This window comes from Xiphophorus hellerii, chromosome 14, assembly GCF_003331165.1.
Source record: "Xiphophorus hellerii strain 12219 chromosome 14, Xiphophorus_hellerii-4.1, whole genome shotgun sequence".
In the NCBI taxonomy this organism is placed as follows: Eukaryota; Metazoa; Chordata; class Actinopteri; order Cyprinodontiformes; family Poeciliidae; genus Xiphophorus; species Xiphophorus hellerii.
Window position 1 is genome coordinate 25,106,103 of NC_045685.1, and position 27,638 is coordinate 25,133,740.

The 27,638-nt window shown below is 38.2% G+C and overlaps 5 protein-coding genes and 1 long non-coding RNA gene across 7 annotated transcripts in view; 1 reads left to right on the top strand and 5 right to left on the bottom strand.

Moving 5' to 3' along the window:
• The window catches only part of LOC116733318 (SH3 domain-containing protein 19-like), a 28,828-nt gene extending 22,953 nt beyond the window's left edge, over positions 1-5,875 (top strand). The window contains exons 9-17 of the mRNA XM_032584125.1: positions 313-547; positions 1,035-1,266; positions 1,340-1,549; positions 3,020-3,078; positions 3,160-3,404; positions 4,467-4,495; positions 4,647-4,821; positions 5,048-5,142; positions 5,230-5,875. Of these exons, the coding sequence (XP_032440016.1) occupies positions 313-547; positions 1,035-1,266; positions 1,340-1,549; positions 3,020-3,078; positions 3,160-3,404; positions 4,467-4,495; positions 4,647-4,821; positions 5,048-5,142; positions 5,230-5,337 (1,388 nt within the window). The 3' untranslated portion in view covers positions 5,338-5,875. The remainder of the gene's footprint in view (positions 1-312; positions 548-1,034; positions 1,267-1,339; positions 1,550-3,019; positions 3,079-3,159; positions 3,405-4,466; positions 4,496-4,646; positions 4,822-5,047; positions 5,143-5,229) is intronic.
• Positions 5,876-7,514: 1,639 nt separating this feature from the next.
• Positions 7,515-11,448, bottom strand: LOC116733330 (tripartite motif-containing protein 16-like). The gene has a single exon (XM_032584139.1). It carries the CDS (start codon positions 9,633-9,635, stop codon positions 7,962-7,964), a length of 1,674 nt encoding a protein of 557 aa, XP_032440030.1. The 5' UTR covers positions 9,636-11,448; the 3' UTR covers positions 7,515-7,961.
• Positions 11,449-12,098: 650 nt separating this feature from the next.
• LOC116733328 (tripartite motif-containing protein 16-like) lies at positions 12,099-14,259 on the bottom strand. The gene has a single exon (XM_032584137.1). The coding sequence runs from the start codon at positions 14,153-14,155 to the stop codon at positions 12,473-12,475; it is 1,683 nt and encodes a 560-aa protein (XP_032440028.1). The 5' UTR covers positions 14,156-14,259; the 3' UTR covers positions 12,099-12,472.
• Positions 14,260-16,544: 2,285 nt separating this feature from the next.
• LOC116733333 (tripartite motif-containing protein 16-like) lies at positions 16,545-18,886 on the bottom strand. Its single transcript, XM_032584143.1, is given in 2 exon segments — positions 16,545-18,812; positions 18,815-18,886. Coding segments are annotated over 2 exon segments (1,668 nt in total). The 5' UTR covers positions 18,867-18,886; the 3' UTR covers positions 16,545-17,196.
• Positions 18,887-18,934: 48 nt separating this feature from the next.
• LOC116733350 (uncharacterized) lies at positions 18,935-20,627 on the bottom strand. The gene is made up of 2 exons (XR_004341998.1): positions 20,410-20,627; positions 18,935-19,013 (listed from the first exon to the last, which is right to left on the bottom strand). It is a non-coding gene; the product is annotated as an uncharacterized LOC116733350 (long non-coding RNA).
• Positions 20,628-22,641: 2,014 nt separating this feature from the next.
• LOC116733338 (tripartite motif-containing protein 16-like) lies at positions 22,642-27,564 on the bottom strand. 2 transcript variants are annotated; one of them, XM_032584149.1, is made up of 2 exons: positions 25,758-27,564; positions 22,642-23,854 (listed from the first exon to the last, which is right to left on the bottom strand). In XM_032584149.1, the coding sequence occupies exons 1-2, from the start codon at positions 27,065-27,067 to the stop codon at positions 23,737-23,739; spliced, it is 1,428 nt and encodes a 475-aa protein (XP_032440040.1). In that variant the 5' UTR covers positions 27,068-27,564; the 3' UTR covers positions 22,642-23,736. The 2 variants fall into 2 exon arrangements, with proteins under 2 accessions (XP_032440040.1, XP_032440038.1); XM_032584147.1 differs by lacking the exon at positions 22,642-23,854 and having other exon boundaries at positions 25,112-27,564.
• Between the last annotated feature and the right edge of the window lie 74 nt (positions 27,565-27,638).

Genomic DNA, 27,638 nt, shown 5'->3' on the forward strand with positions numbered 1-27,638 from the left:
AATCTGTTTAAATAATCTATATAAAGAGTTTCACCTAGTGACACAGTAACTAATATTCTGAATTGTTGATGGATCTGTATAAACTGCATGCAACAGTTGCATGAAAATCTAAGGCCAATAGAGGGCGCTAATTTCCTATCAGAGATTATTGTAGCAACACAGAAATTAAAAAACTCAAAACGTTACAATCACCACACTAACTGTAATGGAAGTAGCTACAGATCTACGTTTTTTATTTACCAGATTTATTCATCTTAGGTTAGTACTTACATGATGAATAAATATAATTAATTACCTGTTTTCCTCCTCCAGCTCCTAGTCTGGCCCCCAAACCGACTGCAGTACCACCGGCGTGTCCAGATCCAAACCCAGTCCCTCTGAAACCTGCAGCGGTCGGTCCTGCTGCACCCACCAAGCCTCCAGGACCGCCCAAACCCCCGACTCCGGCTCCGGCCCCCGCCATGAGGAAAGCCTCCGTTCCCCAGGCCAAAGCTGAAGCTAGCATCCCTGCTAACCCAGCGTCTTCTGGGCCAACTCTCCCTCAGCGGTAAGGAAAGACTGAATAATTGGGCCTAAACACTTTGATTAAAAGCCTCATTCTGTTTTTGTGGATGGAGATGACATTTTGTTAAGGTTATTTATGTAGAAAGTTTCTATTTCAGGCAATAAAATGTCCTTTTTCTTCTCTTAATGTATTTATAACACTGTATAAAAACACTGATTAATCCTCAGAATTAAGATTAATCAATAGGTAAAATAATCATCAGCTGCAGCACTGTGTGGCTTCTTCACTCCATCTGCAGAGAACATGTTTAATCTTACTGTCTGTTTGCTCTCTGTTGAATCCAAACTACAAACTGGTTTTCCTGCCCTGTTAAACAATGCATTGTAGTATCTGTGTCATATTAACTGTATAAACTGTGTTTGTATAATGTTTTTTAAAGTAATCTTTTTGTCCTACAGGAGTAAAGATACATAATCATAAGTTCAAACTGTTTCATTCATATTTTGTCTTTTTCCTTTTCTCTTCCAAGTCCACCAAGTGTTAAGCTCCTCCCTCTACGTCCTCCACCAATCAAATCCGCCCCCAGCAGACCGCCTCCCCCTGCAATAAACTCCTCAACCAATCAGATCGCTGCTGCCAAAGCTGTACCTGCTGAGCAGTTTTCATCAGCCAATCAGATGCAGACTCAGAGGGTGTCGAAGAAAGGACCGCCTCTGCCTCCTCGTCCCAAACCTGGACACCCTCTGTACAACAGCTACGTGGTACTCTCACACAAACACACATCAAATCATAATAAAACACAGAGTGTTGTAGTAATTTAAATTTGTTTTCCAGAAAGAGGAAGTCCTGATTGTTCTGGACAATCCAAAACCTGCTCCTGCTGATTCGCAGCAGGCAGGTGAAGGGACGGATCAGAGCAGCGTTACAGCCGACATCAGCCCGTCTCAGTGTCTCCTGGACCTGGACACCCAGCCAGAGACGGTCCAACATCAGGACGGCGAGTCAAAAATGGCCATAGAAGACCTCAACCAGTCAGACTTCCAGGTACCGACCAGACGGATTTTATTTATTCCTTTTAAAAAGTGTAATTCCTGGAATCTTAATGACTAAATATTTAAAGTTTTTAGACAGTTTCAACAAGCCTTCCTCTGTCGGATAGTGAAAACCCAACACAGCTTCTGGACGTAGCTTTTGAGCTGAACAATAACAGATTGACACGTTGACTTGAAGCAGAAAGAGATCTAGGGTCATCCATTTAAATATATTGGTTTTTATTTTTTATATTTTAACAAAAAGCCACCTGAGAATCAGTGTTCATATTTTTACAACATCAACTCAAGAGGATGAGTTTAAATATAAAGAAATGTATCCCCAGTTAAATCATCATTCACTCCTTAAAGAACCAACGTTGTATAAGTTACACCACTAGGTGGCAGACTAACTTTTTTGAAGAAAAAAAAATACTTTTAGAAGCATTTGTACTATGCTGTACTTTTTACTTTCATTTGAGTAATTTTATTATAAAGTATTTCTACTCTTACTTGAGTGACATTTCTGGATTTTCTACCCACTGAATGAAAAACAAAACATGTTTTAACCAAAAATTCACCAGACACAGACACACACTTGCAGTTTTTGTTAAATAAAAAACTTATGAAACTTTAAAGAAACTGATTTGGAAAAATTTTCTTTTGCCTGATTTTATTTTTTGGTACTTGTATAAATTATAGCCATTTTGAAATACCAAAACTTCCACTTAACTTTATATTTATGTATTTTTTAAATATTAAATTATAATTTGATCAGTTACTCAGTACTCAGACGTTTTACTCTTACTTGAGTAATTTCTTCCATGGCTTCTTTTTACTTGTTCTTGGGTAAAGAACAGGCCACTTCATCACTACTTCACTGATGAAGTGGTGACACTCTTACTTGAGTTTTTGGGTATTCTATCCACCTCTGGATAGTCTAAAATATTTGTGTCTTTTCTGCTCACTGATACTTGCCGGGGTTTTATTTACATATTCACACAGACAACAAATGAGACCAAACACATGTGGAGACAAAAGAGTTTTGCTGCTTTCTTAATATGAAGAAAAGCAGATTCTAGAAAACATTCCACTACATTTAAAAAATAAATGATAGATGGAAAACCATGTAATACTGGCAATTTAAATCAGAAGTTTTTTAACCAAACCACCAAGGAGTCCATCATATTTACATGATATTTACATTTAAAACCCATTTTTATTCTTTGCTGTTTGATTCAAACAGAGTTTAAGTTTCTTTTATAATAATAAACATTTTAAACATTACTTTTAAATGTATTTTTCTTGTTCTTATTGGTGAATTGTGCAATACTTTTGTCAACATCTGTTGTTTTAATCTGCTATATAAATAAGTTGACATTGACATGGAAACTAAAGCGTAATAAGCAGAACTAACTGGATTTAATGAGAATGTTCAGTCGGTTCTGTCTCGTGTTTTAAATGTTTTTTCTTTGTTTTTCTTCAGTCCATTCTGCCTGTCCAGCCTGCTGAGCTCAAAGAGCAGCCAGACCCTCCTGCTGTCAGGTCAGAGAGAAACGATGCTCACAAAATGACGAATTGAAGCTGAAAGCAGTAAAAAACCAGACGTGCTGTCTGTCTCTGCAGCGGCCCGCGATGCGTCGCTCTGTTTGACTACGAGGGAGAGGATGACGACGAGCTCACCTTCTCTCAGGGCGACGTCATCGGCCTCCTGGAGCTGGTTGGCGAGGAGTGGGGCCGGGGCCAGATCCACGGCCGAACGGGAATATTCCCACTCAACTTCATGGAGGTGGTGGAGCCCCTTCCAGAGCCGACGCCGGGAGAAACTTCTAAACAGGAGGCAGCAGAGACCGGAGAAACGGAAAGCTCTGGTGAGACAAAGAAAACTTTTACTCTTTTAGTTTTACGTCAATGTTAAACACTTTAATCGCTGGAATGAATGTTTACACTCACCTGAGTTAATCGTAGCTCACACAGCAGATTTTGATTTGTATTTCATTTCTCATAATCAGTGTAGAAAATCTTGGTGTTCTAGACCAATGTTACCCTGAGGCAACAAACCCAAATCTGGTTCCAGGAGGTGTCAGAGTCCGATTTTATGATTGACATGTAATTAGGGACCACCAAGCTCCCAAAGAATGCAGGAAAATATTTTTTCCCCCAAAAAATAAAAAGTCATGCCATAGAGGGTTAATGCCGATTTTTGTCAAAATTTTCCCTTAAGGTACCTCAATTGTTAGGATAGTCTTAAGAGATGGGCCTTAATTCTATTTAAAGAAGACAAGACAACCATCACGGCACTAGAAAGTTTTTCTGTAGTTTTTTCTCTGTCTGCTTTTTCTCAGTCGAAAGAGAAAGGAAATGTGTTTTGGTATGTGATCAAAACTGGCAACAAAATATCACTACACAAAAATCATATTTTAAATTCTATGACTAGAAGGAAATAAAAACATTTCAGATTGTAAGAAACAGCTGATAAATAAGCTCTTGTAATGCTTGTGTACTTTTGTGATGGAGCGGTCAGGATTAGATAAGTAGCAGAGAGAGAGAGAGCAGCTAGCAATCATCAATTTGGACTTCGTGTTTTCTTCTAAGGTCAGTATCTGAATGACGCAGCACCAGACAGAAACATGTTTATATAGAAAACTACAACATTCTTGATGTAACTAAAGCCTCAGAGTGTAGAAACTGTAGAAGTTATTAAATATAATTCTTTTGGCACAATAACAGAGAATTGTTACTATTTGTATTCACTGTCTGCTAATCTAACTTCAAGTTTTTGAACAGGTTATATAAGCATCTAATTGAATAAATATGATTTGTTCTAAGCTTCATGTTATTTTCTCTCTGCTTTCATTTTTTTAAAGTTTTTAATACATTGCTTTGTCTTTAAAAACAACCTTTTTTAATTTTATTTGCATATTTTTCCTCAGCAACACTAAAACAACCATCAGAATTAAAGGTGAGTGTGTTTAGCTATACTTTCTATGTACATCATTAAAACTATATTATTCATAATAAAGTCTTATAAATTTTCTCCTTAAACGCAGCACTGATTTTAGTCAGTTTATGAAATTATAAACGCTCTAAAACTGAGTTGTTTGTGTAAACAGACAGACGAGTGGGTGATGGCTCTGTTCGACTTCCCGGGTCAGACTGCAGATGACTTGTCCTTCCAGAAGGGGGCGCTGATTCAAGTGACGGAGCATGTCGATGCAGAGTGGAGGAGAGGACGACTGGATGGGAGGGAGGGACTTTTTCCTGCTGCTTTCACACAACCCAGTCAGGGTACGAGAATACACTCATTTATAAAGCTGTTTAAGCAATTATAAGAGCTTTAGACAACGGAGAAAAATAAAAATAAAAGAATAAGATGAGTTTACTGATACATTTTAAGCTCAATTTGTGAAAATTTAAGGTGTTAATCTGATATTTCATTAAGAAAACTTTGTTTTTGTTAACTTTTTAAAAAGGCGACTTCTGTTTTTAATCTATTTTATTTTTTTCTCATCAGCTCAGCCAATCACAGGCCAGCAGACTGCAGCTAAAGGAACGGCTAAAGCTGTGTTTGATTTCACAGCAGAGAGCGAGGATGAGCTCACACTGAAGGTGTGCGATTTGAAATTACTGTTTTCCTAGGATTAAATCCTCTGCTGAAATCATTTTGAAAGTTTTATTTTGTTTCGTCTTCTGCAGGTCGGTGACATCCTAACACAGGTGGAGCCGGTTGATGAGCAGTGGATTCTGGGAGTTGTAGGCGGAAAACGTGGGATTGTGCCTAAAAACTACATTTCATTCCTCTGATGAGGAGTTTAACAGATTTTTGAACTTTTGACGACACCACAGGGATGTTTTCTGTGTTGTTTTTTCATCTAGCATTTTTGGATAAAAACATGAATAAATCCATTCCAGTATTTCTATTTTATTTTATCTTTTATTGCCAGGTGGATATTAAAGGACCTGAATGAGCCTGGATAGTTTATACTGTTACTTAGCTGGAGATGGAGGGAGTCTGTATGTTTCGAGAGATTTAGACATCTGAGATTAACGGAAACGATTACACATTGATGGACTGTTGATAGTTTTATTACTTTGTTTCCTCTGGACTTGACAATTTCTCTTTTTTTTCACTGTTTTTCCTGACCAGTAGCAGGACTGGATCGACCTTCAATTTTAACGCCATCATGGGATTTGATCACTGCTTCAAAGATCCTTCTCATCATTCCTTTTCTCTTTATTCTCTTTTTGCAATTATGTCAGTAAATACAAAATTTGCAATTAATTCACTTTAACTGAACTGTTAATTGATTGTGCAAAATAAAGCCTTTCATTTCCTTTTTCCGATGCAACCATTTGCTGGTTTAAATGATACATGAATGGAGCTAAATGAACTGTTCAGAGAATATGAACTGTTCAGAGAATAGTTCTCTAATGGTATCTGCAGGTAGGAGGTTTTTTCTGGCTCCTGTAGTGTTTAAAGTTATAAAAAGGATTTCAAACGTTTTCTATGTGCTCCACAGCCATATATTTCTACTATTTAAATGATATTTTTATGACTAAAAGCATTTATCTTAGTTAAAATCACCTCTCAAAACACTGCTGTGCTTATTTAGTCTGGTAAAGTTTTCTTTTTCATTATGTTCTAAAAATGAAAATCATGCTGTAAATAATTATAGCAACTATCCAGATCCTAAAGCAGCACAGATCATCATACTGCCACCACCGTGTTTCATTGTCACTTTGTTCCCGTTCTGAAATACGTTTTAACATCAGATTTAACAGGACACATCTTTTTTTATCCAATTTTGTCTCATCAGTTCACTAAATTATTTCACATAAATTTTAAGTCAAAGTGTTTTATTTTTAGCAATTGAGAATCTCTTTGGGTGTTTTCACACCTGGTGTGTTTAATCAGTTTCCCCCGCTTGGTGAGGTTCATTCGTTTAGATGTAAATACAACAGTCACACTAGGATACGGGCCAAAACATACAGGCCAGAACCAGAGATGGTTCGTTTATAGCACAGACATAATCTGACCTCAATCCGACACAGCTTGAGCCAAATATCTTCCCGTATTCAGGTTTGCATTGCATTGTGGGATGCAAGTAGAGTAAACAAATTAATAAAGGCTGTGTGTCTTTTCTTTAAAACATAAAGCCCCAGCCAACTTTCAAGACGTCTTGTTCTCAAAATCACTAAATGTACTTCTCCTGTACTTATACCTGAAATAATACCTAGAAACAAACTAATGATTTTAAATTCTCCATGTTTCCTAATCGCTCAAATCACAACTTTTCATATCTAGGAAAAATCTTTACCAGCCTACACTACAAAATGTACTAATTCTTCGCAATAAAAAAATTACCTTACAAAGGATGGTTCATAACATGACAAATAATGGTAACAAACAACAAAGGTATTATTGTTGAACATAGAAATTAACCAAAAAAGAAAATTACCAGCATTTTTTTTCTGTTATAAAGTGCAAAACAAAAATGCATAAGACATTTGCTCATTCTCCCAGTGGGTCAGTTTGAAGAAACTACATTAATGTCAATAGTGTCTATGTACTATAATCAGATTTTTGTTTAACTTTGGGAAAAAAATGGCAGTAACGCCTTACTATGACTGCTTATCTGCAGGCCTGTTTAGTTACTATATTGAGAACTAAAGACTTTAGTGGAAGGAAGAAAGAAGCAACTGTTGGTCAATAGTGCAATTCAGCTTTTCAACAACAGATATTAGAAGTTGTTGAAGACTTTTCTACGTTCTTGCATAGTAAAAGGACATTCTCACTTCAGATCTAAAAATGAGTTTTAAGAAATCAGTCATGTAACTTAAATGAATAATTTCTGCTGATTATTGCACAAGTGTATTTTATTAATGTAGCACTTTACAGAGATAAAATAACAGTAACAAAATCAGTGATCATGGAAAATAATAAAAATTCGAAATTGTAAAATGATTACATGAAACACAAGCATGTTATGAATATACTTTAATGTTCCCAGATTAACCTGAATTAAATACCATTGAATAGAACTGTGAGCTATGAAAACAATGATTTTTTAAATTTTATTTGAATTTGTACATTATATCCATGATAAAGGCTCGATCATCTCTGAACATCTAAGACCATCTGGTTTGTTGAATCCTATCAGTCGAGTTGAACTATGACTGACGAAAGTTTCAGTAGGAGCTCTGAGGTTAACTTCACACATTTAAATCATTATCAGTACACACACAAAAGCAAATACAGAATAAAATGTTTATCTGACTTATTTATTACACTACTTTTTCTAAAATTAATTAAAAAGTTCTACAGATGTTTGCAGACATACAAACATCAGTATGTCTACAAATCACAGACATACGATGGTGTCAAATCACAGGTGATCCCAAACTAACCCTCTGTCCCTGGATTTGTTCTATTTGGCTTTAATGAACTCAGCTGTGGTTCCATAGTTAAAAAGCCAAACCCCAGCATACAGAGGCTGAGTGAATCTGGTCTGGACTCTGTGGAGGAGAGTCATTGTAGAAAGACAGACGCTGTAGAAAGACAGAATACCTGCACTGTGATCCAGGTACACTCCTATTCTGGAGGAAACTGGACCTGATACTGGAGTTTCAATGTTATTGTGCCAAAATTGATAACTATTTTTGTCACAACGTAAAGCCCAAGATTTATCGTTTCGTCCAAATGCGGATTCATCTGACCCTCCTCCACGTCTGATGCTTCTGTATGCAACTGCTAGACGAACTCCTTCCCCTCTCCACTCCACCTCCCAGTAACAACGTCCAGTCAGACTCTCTCTACTCAGAACCTGATCATAATAAGTGAATCTCTCTGGATGATAAGGATGAGACTGTTGTTGTTTCATCAATGTAGTTTTTCTGTTACCCTCAGACAATAACAGATCTATGTATGCTGTATTTGAATCCAGAGTGATTTCTTGTGAGTATTTCAAGAAATCATGTCTGGTTTTAGGTTCTGGCTCTAACTGTAGAACGCCCACTTTGATGGCTGTCAGAGAGGTTTTTGTCCTTTTCTGTCTCAGGATGTCCAAGAGTTTGTCTCTGAGCTCTGACACAGCTGCTGTCACATCCTTAAAGTTTTTCCGGGGTTGAATTTTATGTCTGGAGTGTGTAGACTCACTGAGTGCTGGCAGTGAGGGGTAGTTGAGGAGAAACTGGTTGTGATCCTCTGTGTGTGAGAGCTGCTCCAGCTCAGCGTCTTTCCTCTTCAGCTCAGTGATCTCCTGCTCCAGCTTCTCCTGAACATCTTTGACTCGACTCACTTCAGTTTCCTGCTGGGATCTGATCTGCTGCTTCACATCAGAGCTTCTTTTCTGGAGGAGACGGATCAGATCAGTGAAGATCTTCTCACTGTCCTCCACTGCTTTATCAGCAGAGACATTGATGGCCTCCACCTCCTGTTGAAGCAGCTTCACATCTTTCTCTTGGTCCTGGATTCTTTGCTGGATTTGTTGTCGACTCTCCTGGAGCTTCTTCTGCTTCTCAGCCCTTTCTGTTGCAGCTGGGACTGTTTCATGGCCTTTATGTTCATCCATAGTGCAGAGATAACAGATACACTGCTGATCAGTACGACAGAAGATCTTCATCACCTCATCATGACGAGAGCAGATGTTCTGCAGAAGTTTAGTAGACGCTTCAACCAGATTATGTTTTTTAAACGTAGGTGATTCATAGTGAGGTTGAAGATGATTCTTACAGTAGGAAGCCATACAGACCAGACAGGATTTGACAGCTTTCATCTTCCTCCCAGTGCAGACATCACAGGCCACATCTTCAGGTCCAGCATAGCAGTGATCAACTGGTGCAGTTTGGAGTCCAGTCTTCCTCAGATCCTCCACCAACTCTGCTAGCATGATGTTTTTCACCAGTTCAGGTCTTGGTATGAACTCTTTCCTGCATTGAGGGCAGCTGTGGATTCTTCTCTGATCTTCTCCATCCCAGCAGTCTTTAATACAGTTCATACAGTAACTGTGTCCACAGGGAATAGTCACCGGATCCTTCAGTAGATCCCGACAGATCGAACAAAAGAATTTCATTGAATCCACAAGACTTCCTGGTTGTGCCATTTCATCTCTAAACAACTACTGTTGCTGTCTATGTTACTTTCTCTTGTAAAAGTTTCCTATAAAAAGTCAGTTTTCTTCCTCTTATCTTCCGCAGTAAGACTTTGCTAATCGCATTCTTCAAAGCAGAGTTTTTCGCTAAACTCGACCTGTCAAGACTAGTGCGAGAGGAGGAACCAGGAAATGTCAGAACTGAACTGTTGTGAAAACAGGGAGGGACTCTCCATGGTTTCATTTTGTTTTTTAACAACTTTGATGTCATGTTTGTCTATAATCTTCAGATCAGAAGAACTTTTTGAATGTCTTTATTATTTGCATGTCTTGTCAAGTTTATTTTTATATGACTGAAGCAATTCTGCCTTCAGTCAAAACAATGGCAGAATAAAGAGAAGTAATAAGAATTTACTTATTACTTGTCCACTTAAACAAATAGGTTTTTAGCCTTGATTTAAAGGAACTTTGTGTTTCAACATTTTTGCAGTTTCTGGAGCATAGAAACTGAATGCTTTTTCTCCATGTTTAGTTCTTATTTTGGGGATGCAGAGCAGACTTGACTCAGAAGACCTGAAGAAGAACTGAAAGCTAAATATGACAACTTGTCTTTAAAGTAATTTAGTGGTAAATCATTCAGTGATAACTGAGACCTTAGTTCTTTAATCCTAAAAATGTTCTTCAGGTGATGGAAAGCTGTCTTTATGTGTCCTTGAAGGTTCAGGTATGAGTCCATCGCTATTCCTATATTTCACCCTGATTGTTGTAATAACTGAATCTTATTCTTCATGTTTTCTTCTTTAGGTCCAAATATGATTTGATTAGTTTTGTTTCATTCACCGTAAATGCTTGGATGGGTTCAGAGTCACCTGGTGACATGGTAATGTTGAGCTGTGTATTTTCTCCGTAGTTATGGTAACAGAACTTGTCTCTCGTTATAAGCTGAGCTAATGGGAGTATATAGATATTAAACAGGAGGGGTCCCTACTTGTGACTTCTGTCTGCTCCGATAAGAAGTTATCTATTGAAACTAATAAATTCCTCTTCTGTCAAGTTTAAGTACTGTACCAGAGTCCAATCCAACTATACAATTGCTTTCTAATGGTCAACAATGTCAAATGCTGCATTGAGATCCAACAGAACCAGCACTGTGGTTCTTCCACAGTCTGTGTTTATATGGATGTCGTTGAACTCTTTGACTAGGACAGTCTTAGTACTGTGGACTGACATCGGACTGAAAGACGTCAAAGCGATTGGCCATTGATAAACCATTTTTCTGCTGAAAAAACAGCTTTTTAAATTATTTTGCTGATGAATGGAAGGTTGGAGATCAGCCTGTGGTTCTACATTAATTATTTGTCCAAATTGTTCTTTTTTTCTTTTCTTTTTTTATCAGTGGTTCTGTTTTTAAAGCCTGGGGGAAAACACCTGATCAGAGGGGTGAGATTTACTATTTGAATCAGATCAGATGCAATGATAGGCATGTATTTTTAGTAAAAGCTGTGGGTTGGACATCAAGACAGCAGGAGCAAAAGTTTAATCAAATTTTTTCTCAGTTTTTGTGGTTGAGTTGGTAGAATTGTCATATTGTCTACATTTGTTTTAATAAGACATGGAATTGGAGCTGGATTTGATGACATGAACATGACATAACAGTGTTGTGGAGACACCTTCAGGACTTTTGGACTTTTTATATTTGTTGGATGTAATGATTGATAGAAGTATTGTTACATAAAGTTTATGCGTATTCCTGTTTGCTGTTCAGTCCATCCAAACAAAGTAAAATTCAGTTTGCAGATTTTTAACCTGGCAGAAAAGAATGTTTTTGAAGATTAATATTTTTTTGACTTTTATCAGATTATCAATCTTTTTTCCACATTGCCATAATGAGGTATTTGTAGAATCACAAGGGAAGAAATACATTTAACACTATTTGGAAGAAGCCTGTAATGTAACAAAATGTGGAGAAAGTGAAGCACTGTGAATACTTTCTTAATGCACAGTATTATGTTGAATAAGCTCTTTAGCCTGATCTCCCTTCAACAACAGCTAATAAAACTCTAAATAAAACATGCTTGTTTTAAAGTCAGATTTCTATTTTTGTTAAATAGAATATTTTAGTATAAGTGGTTGCAGTCACACCTATTTCTTTGTGATCATAACTTTTTGTAACAAGTTTAAAATCAATCAACTTGACACTGACGGAAAGCAAAACAACTTTATTATTTTTTTAAAATGTCTGATTACTACAAACACAGTCATACAGAAAATGTTCATTAATTTTGTTATTAAAACAACAATTTCCTATATGTTTTATTTTCACTCAACACCAAATTTTGGATAATAAAATCTAATATTTGGATAAATAAAAAAGCACCCAAATCAATAAGAAGAAGAAAACAGTTTTAAATTGACAGATTTACCGGTAAACACCATCTGATCACATCAAATAAAACACAACTTATAAAATTATGTATAACAACAATGCCCTGCTATGAGTTGAAATTGAAAACAAAAACCATAAAATCTATAGTTATATCAACAACTCCAAGATGGAAATTTATTGCTAAATTACTGTGAAATGTAATTAAAGCCATGATATTATGTCTGATATTTAGCTTTATTTACATTTGTACTTGCCACAACATTGATTCACAACCCCAGTATTTTCATCTTCCAGAATCAGTATTTAACCAGTTAACAAGGAATTATTTTTGTTATTATTGTTTACTCTAAAATTCACCAAGAAAAGTGTATTTACACCTTGATAACTTCTCAACATTTGAAATGATAAAGTTTTAAGATAATCTAGAATAAAACAGCTATAAACTGAGCTACTCAGCTCCAGTTTATTTTAACTGAATGAATTCTGCACTGTTTGCTTTTGAACGTGAAAGCCAAATCCCAGCATGTAGAGGCTGAGTGAATGTGGTGTCGGCTTCATGGAGGAGAGTCATCTGAGATCCATAGACGCTGTAGAAAGACAGAATACCTGCTCTGTGATCGAGGTACACTCCTACTGTGGAGGAATAGGGGTTTGTGACAGGAATATCCACTTTATCATCATCACCATAATATGTATAGTTATACGGCTGGCAAGACAATGACCAAGAGTTCTCATTCAAACCAAAGGAACTCTCTTCTGTGTCCCCTGTTCTTTCTATGTCATCATAAGCTACGGCTACTTCGACTGATTTCCCTGCCCACTCTACCTCCCAATAACAACGTCCAGTCAGACGTTGTTTACTCAGTACCTGCCATCTTTTAGTGAATCTGCCTTCGTGATCTTCATAATTTTGGTTCTCATTGGTCATTGTTACTTTTCTGTTGCCTTCAGATAATTCCAGAAATTTGTGTGCTGTGTTTCTACTCAGTGTGAGTTTCCTTGAATACTTTAAGAAATCCTCCCTGGTCTTTGGTTCAGATGGTTGTGGTAAAACATCCACTTTGGAGGCTGTTGGTGAACTTCTTTTTAGTGGATCTCTCAGGATGTCCAAGACTTTACTTTTGAGCTCTGATAAAGCTGCTGTCACGTCTTCAAAATATGGAGGATGTTTATCAATGCTGGATGAGCGTGTAGACTCACTGAGTGCTGGCAGTGAGGGGTAGTTGTGGAGAAACTGGTTGTGATCCTCAATGTGTGAGAGCTGCTCCAGCTCAGCGTCTTTCCTCTTCAGCTCAGTGATCTCCTGCTCCAGCTTCTCCTGAACATCTTTGACTCGGCTCACTTCAGTTTCCTGCTGGGATCTGATCTGCTGCTTCACATCAGAGCTTCTTTCCTGGAGGAGACGGATCAGCTCAGTGAAGATCTTCTCACTGTCCTCCACTGCTTTATCAGCAGAGACATTGATGGCCTCCACCTCCTGTTGAAGCAGCTTCACATCTTTCTCTTGGTCCTGGATTCTCTGATGGATTTGTTGTCGACTCTCCTGGAGCTTCTTCTGCTTCTCAGCTCTTTCTGCTGCAGCTGGGACTGTTTCATGTCCTTTATGTTCATCCATAGTGCAGAGATAACAGATACACTGCTGATCAGTACGACAGAAGATCTTCATCACCTCATCATGACGAGAGCAGATGTTCTCCTGGAGCTTCTTGGAGGGATTCACCAGCGTGTGCTTCTTTAGTCCAGGGACATCATAGTGAGGTTGGAGGTGATTCTCACAGTAAGAAACCAAGCAGACCAGACAGGACTTGACAGCTTTCATCTTCCTCACGGTGCAGATGTCACAGGCCACATCTTCAGGTCCCACAAAGCAGTGATCATCAGGAGCAGGTTGTGGTACAGACTTCCTCACATCCTCCACTAACTCTGCTAACATGGTGTTTTTCACCAGAACAGGCCTTGGTGTGAACTGCTGCCTGCACTGAGGGCAGCTGTGGATTCCTTTCTTGTCTTCGTCATCCCAAAAATTTCCAATACAGTACATGCAGTAATTGTGTCCACACGGGATGGTCACTGGGGTTTTCAGTAGATCCAAACAAATCGAACAGGAGAATTTTACAGAATCCATCAGATATCCTTGCTGTGCCATTTCTCCTCTGGTGAGCAGTTGCTGTGTGTTAGGTTTCGTTTCCCCCGAAGCAAATGTGCTGTGCAACAGCTCTGTTAAGTGTCGTGTGCAACAGCTCTGTTAAGTGTTGTACGTAACAGGGGAGTAACCAGGAAAAGCAAATAATTTTTAGTCACACCAATTGAAAAGATTGTCAAATGTTTCCTCCTCCTGGACCAAAAACTCCTCCCTTTTCTCAGAGGGACTGGATGAGCTCCTTTTCTGGGAAATCTGTTGTTTTGTGGTTTACTATTTCAGCTTCATTTTGTATAACCATGTTTTCCTGGCTTACATAAGCTCTACCTTTTGATTATTTTTGTGAGAAATCAGTTGATTAACTAAAATATGTCCCCACTCATGACAAATATTCTGTTCTGTTCTATTGAGAATTACCATATATGACAACCATTTGGGAAAAAGTCAAGATTTTATACATTTACAATCATTTTATTAGTGCAACTCCATACAAATATGCATGTATTTATTGTAAACATATGATTGTTTTCATGTGTAAATCATGAGTCTTAAAAATTGATGTAAAGTCCTTTGCTTCCACCTAGTGTTCATTGTTGGGTACTGCAAATGACCTGATATAAGACTTGGTGAGATAAAAGGATGAGTCATTTCCAGATATGTAAATATCTGGTCTTGACTGTATGTGATACAGCTACATAAATAAAAAAGCAGCTGCTGTACAATCATTGAATTTGTTAAAGATTAATTAAACTCTTGACCTGTCTTCGCTACCTGCTGTGAGACAGTTTTGACATTTGTTTAAGGGAGGTCATCAGACAAAAATGATCAAACTAAAAAGGGTTTAACAATATTTTAGGCTGCCAAACCTTTTTGCATCCATTATGTCTGGTATACATCTGGCTAAGGCAGATGTATACTCTGATGGATACCACTACAATCAATCATTTCTACTTTTAAATATACTTAGACATGTTTTGACATTAGATTGGTCTAAGTGTTTCATTGGACTCCTAAAAGTCATTTAGAAATTAAATGACTACAATTGTTGCCTTCACCTCCCTGCCTTTAAGATAAATTAGAAGAAAAAAAAACAATAAAAAAGCATTGTGGTCTCAGTTAATTGGTTGAATTTTGTCTAGATAAACTTCTTTATCAAACATTTACATTACCGCCAGACACTGAAAAGAAAAGGAAGCCAAACTGAATAAAGTTTCAGTTTTTAAAATCTTATTGAACATTTAAAATGCTAGAGATGGTCTCCTCTGATGGACTGGCTACCTGCCCAAGGTGTGCACCGCCTCTTGACCAATGACTGTAATCGCTCGGCACCAGCTGTGCTGTAATGGTAAGCAGGATGGATGAATTGATCTGGTTTCCTTGCTGTGCCATTTCACCTTTCAACAACAAAACTTGGATTTTCTAAGCAAACAGGTGTATCCCATAGAAAACAAAACCCAGCTTTCTTTTCTCTTAAATTCACCGAGTCTTTGGCTCTACTTACTTCATAAAGGTTATCTCCTAAAGTTATCTCCTAAAGTTATCTCCTACTTCATCTGACATGACGAAAGCAGCTCACATTGATGTAGACCTTGAATAAAGAGAAAGAGCTGAAAGACGTTTCAGGTCTTTCACATTACATCACACTTATTATGTTCGAAGGGAAGGAACCAGAAATATGTTCTCAAACTATTTCATTTAATCTTTAGAGATTATGAGACACAATCTACAGTGTCAGCATAGATTGGTGCTACCTTAATCTGTAATTCCAGATTTTATTCTATAGTTCCCTGTTCATATACAATATGTTTATACTCTTAAATCAGTCAGTCAATGCCTTTTTTCTGTGATCTTTAAGGAAACAAAAGGGGGAAAAAAAACTTTTGTCAGGCTTAAAATTTAAGTACTGACATCTTTAAAGTGATATACTGGTTTTGTACCAGTACCAGATAACTCGCTGTAAAACACCCTTCGCATTGCTAATGTTCTTTCATTTCCACGTCTTTGATATGTTTTGGTGAATTACCACATTTTGTTGGTATTCAGCAGAAGTGAAGTTGACAGAAAAATATGTTCACACTTTGGACAACTTTTCACACCGTGTGTGTGTGTGTGCAGATAGCTTAGCAGTTTACATGTATCTTAGTGGGACCTTTAAGCAACTGAAAGAAACGTTGTGTAACTCACCAATGGAGGAACTGGAAGGTGTGAGGTTGTGGTCCTTCAACAAAGTTTTTCTGCTCTTGGTACAGAGATGGTATAACTTTTCAAAAGTTTTTGTATTAGTGTGTATTAGGGGAAGTATGTTGTGCAAGGATGAGTTATCATGCTTGAGTGTTTGTATGTGACTGAGTGAAGCTGAGGCTGTGCAGCGAGAAATAAACCCAACAAACCTACGAATTGTCTCAACCATCTTTATTAGCTTACCATCAGTTGTTGAAATCAGAATGATCATATTTTATAAATACTCAGAATATTCTTAATGGTTCTCTGCATGTATTCATGAACACATGGATTCATTAAAACAATAGTTCAAAGTCTTATAGAATGGTAAATGTGTTTGATCGTTTGCAGCAGTCAGTAGCTGTAATTACAAGAGACATGAAATGATCACCAATGAACAGAACAAAATAATAGAAAAACATAATAGTCATGATTCTGTGAAAATATTGAACCAGCATACATTGAAGGTATCAGTTTTGTTAAGTACAGTAATGTTTCCACACCTAAACACATGGACAGATATATTGCTTTTGTTTTGTTACTTTATGAGCTTGAGTTTTTCCTGACAATTTATGAGAATTAATTCCTATCATATCTACTGATTCAAAATCAAACTTTAGAAAGGCAGGCAGAAAATAATACATTTTATTTGAGGGACGCCTTTCAAAACTCAAGGTCACGAAAACAAACCTGCCACTTTTATCACTGTGCATACGCATATACAGCTGAATTTAAAACCTCTAAAGTCCAATTCAGATTTTTTTCATTAATTTCTACAATCAAGTTGATCCTTATCCAACGAAATAGTGACTGATGTCTCAGTGTCACTATTTGAGTTTGACAAACTCGGTTGAATCCCCATTAAAGAAAGGCCCAACTCCAGCATATAGAGGCTGAGTGAATCTGGTCTGGACTCTGTGGAGGAGAGTCATGGTTTCAGAGACGCTGTAGAAAGACAGAATACCTGCTCTGTGATCCAGGTACACTCCTATTCTGGAGGAAACTGGACCTGATACTGGAGTTTGAACTTTGTTGTGCAAAAATGTGTAACTGTCTGTGTCACAACTAAATGACCAAGATTTGTCATTGACTCCAAATAAACATTCATTTGAACCTCCTCTGCTGATGTTCTTGTATGAAACTGCTACATTAACTCCTCCTTCTCTCCACTCCACCTCCCAGTAACAACGTCCAGTCAGACTCTCTTTGCTCAGAACCTGAAATGAATCTGTGAATCTGCCTGGATGATCAGGATATGACTGTTCTTCTTTCATTGCTGTGACTTTTTTGTTCGCCTCAGATAATAACAGAAATCTGTTTGCTGTGTTTGGATCCAGAGTGATTTCTTGTGAATATTTTAAGAATCCAGCTCTGGTCTTTGGTTCTGGTTCTGAGAGCAAAACATCCACTTCAGTGATCGTCAGTGAGATGTTTGTCCATGTGTCTTTCAGAATGTCCTCCAGTAAATATGTAATCTCTGACACAGCTGTTGTCACGTCCTCAAAGTATCTCAGAGGACGGATGTTGATGCTGGATGAGTGTGTAGACTCACTGAGTGCTGGCAGTGAGGGGTAGTTGAGGAGAAACTGGTTGTGATCCTCTGTGTGTGAGAGCTGCTCCAGCTCAGCGTCTTTCCTCTTCAGCTCAGTGATCTCCTGCTCCAGCTTCTCCTGAACATCTTTGACTCGGCTCACTTCAGTTTCCTGCTGGGATCTGATCTGCTGCTTCACATCAGAGCTTCTTTCCTGGAGGAGACGGATGATCTCAGTGAAGATCTTCTCACTGTCCTCCACTGCTTTATCAGCAGAGACATTGATGGCCTCCACCTCCTGTTGAAGCAGCTTCACATCTTTCTCTTGGTCCTGGATTCTCTCCTGGATTTGTTGTCGACTCTCCTGGAGCTTCTTCTGCTTCTCAGCCCTTTCTGCTGCAGCTGGGACTGTTTCATGGTCTTTATGTTCATCCATTAAGCAGAGATAACAGATACACTGCTGATCTGTGCGGCAGAAGATCCTCATTACCTCCTCGTGATGTGGGCAGATGTTGTCCTGAAGTTTCTTGGAGGGATCCCCCAGTTTGTGTTTCTGTAGTGTAGGTACCTCATAGTGAGGTTGGACATGACTCTGACAATAAGACACCAAACATACCAGACAGGATTTGACAGCTTTAATTTTCCTCCCAGTGCAGACATCACAGGCCACATCTTCAGGTCCAGCATAGCAGTGAGCAGCTGGAGCAGCTTGAAGTCCAGCATTCTTCATATCCTCCACCAACTCTGCTAACATGAAGTTTTTCTTTAAGATTGGCCTTGGTATGAAAGTCTCTCTACACTGAGGGCAGCTGTGGTTTCTCCTCTCATCTTCTCCATCCCAGTGGTCTTTAATGCAGTTCATACAGTAACTGTGTCCACAGGGCACAGTCACTGGGTCCTTCAGTAGATCCAACAGATCGAACAAGAGTATTTTGCTGATTCCATGAGATTTCCTTGCTGTGCCATTTCACTTTTGAATGTCTATAGTTCTTCTCTCCTTGTTTATCAACAAGCCAAATAAGGATTTTTCTTTCTTCTTTACTCACTGATTTGCAGCAGGTTAACTTGTCGGTTCTTGATCTTGATTCAACAGTGATTCTGAATTTGTCTGATCTGAGAATAAAAGAACCAAGAAATAAACTGTTAGGCTGTCAGTGTTTGAAACAATGGGAGTGGTTATCACTGCATGTGTCATTAAAGAGCAGTTTAGTGCCACTATACAGCGGCGCTAATCTTAAGACTTCTCTGTTGAACGTATGACTCTATAAATCCTCCGTGAGTAACTTTTTAAGCAGTAATCTGATGAAGTATTTTTAAGGTCTTGGGACAGTTTTATCTGTGATGTATGAGAAATCAAAACAAGAAGAAAATTTCATGTTTACCTTGAGTCACGTCTTTAACCTGCTAAACTGGTTAGGGTTGGACTGATGTCTTGCACCTTCCTCCAGGTTATAACCCAGATGTATAAAGGATCCAATTACTCTCCCTTTTTCTTTACTCACTGATTCCCAATGTCTCTTCTCTATGATTGTGACTTTAACTGGTTCCCTTCCTGTCTGCCCTGGCCGGATCAGTCTTCATATGTATCCTGTGTGATTCCTCCCCATCTTTCACAACCACTTAAGATGTTGTACAAGCCTCTCAACGGAGTGTATTGTACACAAGCAATTTGATAAATAACGGACTGAACTCATTGATTACCCAATGGACAAACCTTGCAAACTCCAAACAATGTCTTAACCACCAGTGTACCAGTAGACATGACATCTATCCCACAGCTGCATGATCCTGAGCAGCGCCAGCAGCAGTATGCATCAACCTTTGGACTGGAATGACCAGCCCGGTTTTCTCGGAAGAATGGGCACAAATTGAAGAAGTGAGTAATGGTACAGCTCTCATCAACATTTGGCTGGAACTATAGTTCTGCCCCGGATTGTGTAAAACACCATATTATTCTAGCTCGGATACGTCTTTTGATTGCATTAATTGTAATTCCCAAAGGTTGTGCATGTTTTTAAAACAACAACAAAAAAACTAAACAAGGATAAGGTTAGCGCCTGAAATCATATGAATCATTTGAAACAAATATCTATCCCGTCAGACTCAACCTGCATCTGCAACTTTTGTGTTCCCTTTCTGTATTTAGTTAACTCAGCAGTGGTTTCATGTGCTAATTCTCAAACTGCAGCATGTAGAGACTGAGTGAATATGGTCTGAACTCTGTCAGTATGAAACTGTTCCTACATTGAGAGCAGCGGGGGACTCTCCTCTGATCTTCTTGTCCCCAAAATTCTTAAACACAAGTCACAGTAGCTGTGTCCAAGTGGAATAGGAATCGATTACATCTGTTTAAATCGAGTATATTTAGACAGATGGAGCAATAAACTTTTTCTGAATACATCTGATTTCCTCTCTGAGCCATTTTGCTTCTCAAAAACACTGAATCTGTCAAGTTTCTATTGATTCTGTAGTTGTGTCTCAAGAAGCCAAACACCAGTTTGTTACTTACTGATCAGCAGCAGTTGTTCAGCTCAGTGATCCTACCAGTCATAAAGCTGTCAGATGTGAAATGAGAGGAACCAGGAAATGTAGCAGCAGAGATGAGCTGTGTGTTTAATAGAAGGAATAACGTAACAGCCATTGTTGGGAGGGGCAGAGGATCTACAAACACGTTAGACTGCTGCTGTATTTCTTATTCTTACTTCTTCATACTTCACTTCTGAGTCTCATGCAAGTCATCAGTTCCTGTTTTTTTTTTTTGTTGTCATTCTGAATCCACAGCTCTTCTGTAAAATCGCTGATTACAATTTCTCCAAAATGCCTCTTAAAAATTACACTTAACTTCTGTAATAATCTCTTCTCTTATAGCTGATAGATGATGAACACTAGCACCATGACTGAATTATGAATATATGGGATGTAACTGCTTACATCCAGCACTGCCATGAATTTTAATGACTTATCGTGGGAACTAGCTTATTCATGTTTGATTTTAATGTATTTCTTATTTAATGGAATAAAATGAAAAACATTTTTTGACATTAGCAAAATACAGACAAAGATTTGCACACATTTGTAATGGAAATGCAGCTAGTTTCTGCATTCCAGCTTAAAGAATAAGCTTTTCCTGGCTTATTCATAATTTTGCAGAAGGAAACTTTGAATTATAGATTCTCCTAACAGAAACGATGTCTCTGATTCAGTTCCTGGGATCATAGATAATGTATTAAGGGAACATAAGGATCCACTTAAATAGAAAATCATTTTGCAGAATCCATCAGATTTCCTCGCTTTGCCTCTTCAGCTTCCATCAAAACCTTTGCCCAAGTTTCAGTTTCCTCATATCAAACGTTTGCCTCTCTGAGTCAGACCTCAGAGCTATAAACTCACAGAAAGAAGCGTGAGGTTTTAAATTCTCATCTGTGTTCTTGGAAAAAGTAGATAACTTTTTGCTAAATTTAATAGTCTTTAAGTATTTAATATTTCTGAAATAAAATTAGCTGGAAATCCAGTTGGGATTTAGAAAACATGTTAATAATTTTCCTATGCAATTATGTAGCTATGTAGACTATAGTTATTCATAGTCTAAGCCAGACCTTTGTTGCACAGTCAGTTTTAATAATTACACACCCCTCTTCCAAACCTCAGAGATCTGAAACCACATGGTAAGCAATAAGTTACACATCTTGGTGTCGCCCTGGATTCAGGTTTTAGCAAACATCAACCGCCTTTTGCAGAGATGTGTCTGGACTTGCCCCTTGTCTGTGCCATGGATTTGCCTGAGGGATTTCCCTGTGATAATCTTTTTTCCTTTGAAAAGATGCTTAAATTTATTATTATTGCTGTTACCACAGTAGTTAAAACACCTCTTAACTACTTGCAGCAAATTTTATGCTTATCTGTAAGACAACTCCAAGTCCTTCCCCTTTCTCTGGTTTCGCTTGCTGCAGCATGACAAGTTGCTCAGCTAGATTCAGTCAGGGTGAGTCACAAACAAGAAGCAGTGCTGAGAAAGGGGCAGGCGTCAGAGACAGACAGAGAAAAATTACTGTTTTTCATTGGCAAATATACATTTTACAATATCCATCCTGCCAGTTTCAGCACTAGCTGTCAATTTGTCTTTTTCTGTTTCCACCTGTCCTGTTGCAGCACTTCAGATATAACATAATAAGCTGGTTGCCTTCATGTCCCAGGACTGTTTTACTCTACAAAACGTGTATCTGGAAATGGCCTCCTTATTTACTAAATTAAGAGTTTATTCGGGATCAAAGGCTGGCCACATTAATGCAATAATAACCTGTGTTTGCATGTTGTTAAAAAGGAGAGAATAGCAAGCCTGCTGCTCCAGAACACCACTGCGGTTCAGTGAAATCTATTTAAATAATCTTTGAAATTAGTGTACTACCAAAATTTAATTTACTCTGAATTTTGTCTCTAAAATCAAAATTTTGTATTTAAATTAGGACCTGTAGTTTTATCCATAAGATAGTATTTAGAAGTTTATTTAATCAATAAAAAAGGCAGCGGTGAGAGATAAATGCATACTGCTTTTTAAAACATTTCCTGGAAACAGCAGGAAGCATAATCTCATTGTAACTTTTAAATACTTTCTCAAGAAAATATATTAATAAACCCTCATATCATCTCAATGTTTGGCTATATTATCTTGACATCATCTAGTACAGCAGAAATAGATGGCACCCATATAGGCTATGTTTCCTTCACACTCTACACACATCAGTCAATTTAATTCAGTTTAATAAAATAGCACCGATTCACAACAAATCTTAAGGCAAGTTACAAAACAGATTCCGATTCATATTCAGTCCAATCTTACAAACATTCCAGTTACAAAACATTCCAGTTACAAAACATTGCAGTTAATTTCAGTTTAGTAAGGCAGCTGACGTGATTTTTTTTAGCAATCCTTCATGATGAGCATGTATTTGGCAAAAGTGAAAAGATAAAACTCCTTTTCCTCCTTTAAATAAATATCCAGCACAACAGAGGCTGGGGATTCACCTGCACCACCTGTGTGTGAGACTAATGGTTCAAAAGTGCAGCGTGTCAAAAACACATTGTGGCTTATGAATCTGGAAGTTTTGACCCACATCAGCAGACCAGTTGCATTCACTGACTTGCATTTGTGTTTGGTAAAAAGGATACTGAAGTGCTTTTTGTGGAAAAGATAGAATTCAATTTGTGTACTTAAGAATCAGTGACATGACAGACAAAAAATGAACATTTACACAACTCCTGCCCTCATTGTTCTGACTCCAAATTTACAGATAAAAGTGTATATATTTTTGCCTTAAGTCTCTGCATAGCCCAGTCAGTTAAAAATGACAATTAGAATGTCCTTAAGTGTTTTTACATTTTAACATTTTTGTGTAATGATCTTTATATGAAATTCATGAATATTAACTGCATTGCCCTGTCATTGTGTCATCAGGACTAGAACAGATGTCATGTTGGAGCTAAAGGTAACTTAGAAAAATTGTGGATTTAATTCCAGCTTCTCAGTGTGACTTTGGGTGCATGGATACTTAGTGTTAAACTGTTTTGAGCTGTTAGTTTGACTAGAAAAAAGTTTTGTTATGTATGTTCAGTTACTCTATTTAACCGCGATAAACTCAGCAGTTCCTTGATTAAACAGCCAAATCCCAGCATGTAGAGGCTGAGTGAATCTGGTCTGGACTCTGTGGAGGAGAGTCATGGTTTCAGAGACGCTGTAGAAAGACAGAATACCTGCTTTGTGATCCAGGTACACTCCAACTCTGGAGGAAACTGGACTTTTAATGGAAGTACTTACTTTGTTGTGCCAGAATGTGCAACATTAACTGTCACAACGCAGTGCCCAAGATTTGTCATTAAATCCAAGCTTAGATTCATCTAATCTTCCTGTTCTGCTGATATTCTTGTATGAAACTGCTACTTCAACTCCTCCCTGACTCCTCTAGTCCAGTCTTCTTAAGATCCTCCACCAACTCTGCTAACACAATGTTTTTCACCAGGCCAGGCCTCGTTGTGAACTTTTTCCTACACTGAGGGCAGCTGTAGACTCCTTTTCGATCTTCCCGATCCCAGCAAGATTTGATGCAGTTCATACAGTAGCTGTGTCCACAGGGGATAGTCACCGGACTCTTCAGGAGATCCAAACAAATACAACAAGTTAATTTAGCAGAATCCATCTGATCTTTCTGCTGCAGAGTTTCAGTAATACTGTGTGACTCTTCCTTTAGGGAAATGAACATGTCACACGTACCTTTGCTGGAGCTGCTGTTTACCTGTCAGGTAAACAGAAGCCACTCCCTTCTGTTTACCTGACAGAGGGAGTGGCTTTTATTGCTGTTATTAGTACTCTGGAGGACAGAGGTTGTTGTTGTATCTGAATGAAGAGGTATTGATGGAAAATTGCACACCTGATGCCTTAAAATCACTAGGTCAGATTCATCCTTTTAATTTCATTTTATTCATTGCGTTATAATTGGGAAGATTTGTAACAAATCTCTTAAGGCACTTTAAAAGGACAAAAATGTTTGTATACAGTACTACATGATCAATCTATTCAAGCAGATTTAAATTAATTGAAAAGCATTTCAGTATTTACAATGACTCCGATATTGCAATTAATTCTCATGTTGTGCAGAATTAGTGCAACATGTTAAAACCAGTTTTCTCTCTATTATTCTAGTATTAACAAACTGTCCCTCACTGATATGCGTCCTGACTTGCTAAAATTGCATTGTTATTCATTAAGATCAAACATACAGAATATATATTCGGGAACAACATAGGAACACAAGGATAAATATTTTTATCTGTTTTTTATGTTGAGCAATACTACAACAATTGTTTAGAATTATTTGATTTGTAACTAAAGTTTTCAGTTTTACAATTTCAAAAATAAAGAATAGTTTTGCTTCTGATGTCTTGAGAATCATTTTAATAAAAAACATCACTCAACATCAGCTGCCTGCCTACCAGTATTGTTCCTAAATTTAGTGAACTTGGCAGATTCCAGTTTCTAATATCCAGCATGTGGCATCTGAGTGAATGTGGTCTGAACTTGAATTTACTTTTCAGTTGAACCCAAATATATCAGAACCTTTAACCCAGTTAAGTTCAGCAGGTTTCTGTTCTTGTTGATTCATTCCTACCAGTTTAGTACAGAATGTGACCTTTGTTCAGTAAAATGACTGATATCCTGATTGATGACAGTGATAAAGTTTATATCTGCTTATCTGTACATAGATATGGACAACAACATTTGGTCTGACAAATCAATAAATAAAATAATTAGTTTAGGTGAATTAGATCTTCTTGAGCAGTGACAGCATTCATGAACAAAACAGAAACTTGAAGATACCCAAACAAACTCCAACACCAACAAAACCACAAATAAGATGACAAAGTAGCTCCATAAACACAGCTGATCTCTAAGCAGTGAAGAAATGACAACAGTGATGGAGACGAAAACAACTGAAACTGCAATAAACATTTTAAACAACTACACTTCAGATCACAACTGACTATTTCAACTTAAAGAACATAGCAGAGTCTCCATAAGAGAAAGGCCGGATCCCAGCATGCAGAGGCTGAGTGAATCTGGTCTGGACTCTGTGGAGGAGAGTCATGGTTTCAGAGATGCTGTAGAAAGACAGAATACCTGCTCTGTGATCCAGGTACACTCCTATTCTGGAGGAAACTGGACCTGATACTGGAGTTTGAACTTTGTTGTGATAAAATGTGTAACTGTCTGTGTAACCATACAAGGACCAAGATCTGTCATTGAATCCAAATGCTTCTGTTCTGTTGATGTTCTTGTATGAAACTGCTACATAGACTCCTCCGCCCCACTCCACCTCCCAGTAGCAACGTCCAGTCAGACTCTCTCTACTCAGAACCTGATTATGAACGGAAAATCTTTCTGGATGATCAGGATAAGGCTGTAGCTGTTTCATTCTTGTTACTTTTCTGTTCCCCTCAGATAAAAGCAGCTCTCTATGTGCTGTGTTTGGATCCAGAGTGATTTCTTGTGAGTATTTTAAGAATCCAGTTCTGTTCTTTGGTTCTGGTTCTGACAATAGAACACCTAAGTCAGTGACCTTCAGTGAGATGTTTCTCCATGTGGCTCTGAGGACATCCTGCATTATGTCTCTGAGCTCTGACACAGCTGCTGTCACGTCCTCAAAGTGTCTCAGAGGACGGATGTTGATGCTGGATGAGTGTGTAGACTCACTGAGTGCTGGCAGTGAGGGGTAGTTGAGGAGAAACTGGATGTGATCCTCTGTGTGTGAGAGCTGCTCCAGCTCAGCATCTTTCCTCTTCAGCTCAGTGATCTCTTGCTCCAGCTTCTCCTGAACATCTTTGACTCGACTCACTTCAGTTTCCTGCTGGGATCTGATCTGCTGCTTCACATTAGAGCTTCTTTCCTGGAGGAGACGAATCAGATCAGTGAAGATCTTCTCACTATCCTCCACTGCTTTATCAGCAGAGACATTGATGGCCTCCACCTCCTGTTGAAGCAGCTTCACATCTTTCTCTTGGTCCTGGATTCTCTGATGGATTTGTTGTCGACTCTCCTGGAGCTCCTTCTGCTTCTCAGCTCTTTCTGCTGCAGCTGGGACTGTTTCATGGCCTTTATGTTTATCCATAGTGCAGAGATAACAGATACACTGCTGATCAGTACGACAGAAGATCTTCATCACCTCATCATGACGAGAGCAGATGTTCTGCAGAAGTTCAGTAGACGCTTCAACCAGATTATGTTTTTTAAATGTAGGTGATTCATAGTGAGGTTGAAGGTGATTTTTGCAATAAGAAGCCAAACAGACCAGACAGGACTTGACAGCTTTCATCTTCCTCCCAGTGCAGAAATCGCAGGCCACATCTTCAGGTCCAGCATAGCAGTGATCAGCTGGAGCAGATTGGAGTCCAGTCTGCTTCAGATCCTCCACCAACTCTGACAGCATGATGTTTTTCTCCAGGACAGGCCTTGGTATGAACTCTTTCCTGCACTGAGGGCAGCTGTGAATTCTCCTCTGATCTTCTCCATCCCAGCAGTCTTTAATACAGTTCATGCAGTAACTGTGTCCACAGGGAATAGTCACCGGATCCTTCAGTAGATCCAAACAGATGGAGCAAGAGCATTTAGATGAATCCATGTTTATTCCTCGCTGCTCTGCGTACTCAGCAGTTGTCAGTTCCTGCTTTTTACAGTACAGCAATTGTACCAAAACCTCACATTTAAATGGTAGGAACCAGGAAATAACTTCTCAGATCTGAACTTTGTGTTGCAGAGAAGGGAGTGGTTCTCTCTGTTTGCTTTACGACAGGTCAAAGTCAAGTTTGAGTTTACAGTAGAAACATACATTTATCTCACTTTCACCTGCTATCTCCAGAAGTATTCAGTCAGTTTTCAGGCTTTGTTGTATTTATCTCACAAAATCATTTGTGTGTGTTAATGTTACAGATCAAGTAAAAGGCATTTCTACTGGAAATACATTGCACTGCTTTAGCTTGTCTACACCACCAGCTGCTGCTGTCTTGGTTTAAAGGATTTTATGTTGTGTAAAACTCATATTTGGATGTCAGCTTCTTCTGCTGAAATATGTATTTTATATTCAAGTTTATTTTTACTTCATTATTTTGTCACTCTAAGTACCAGAACCCGGTATATTCATCTAGTTGGTCTTTTTGACGACCAACAAAAATATGCTGCAATACTCTTAGTAT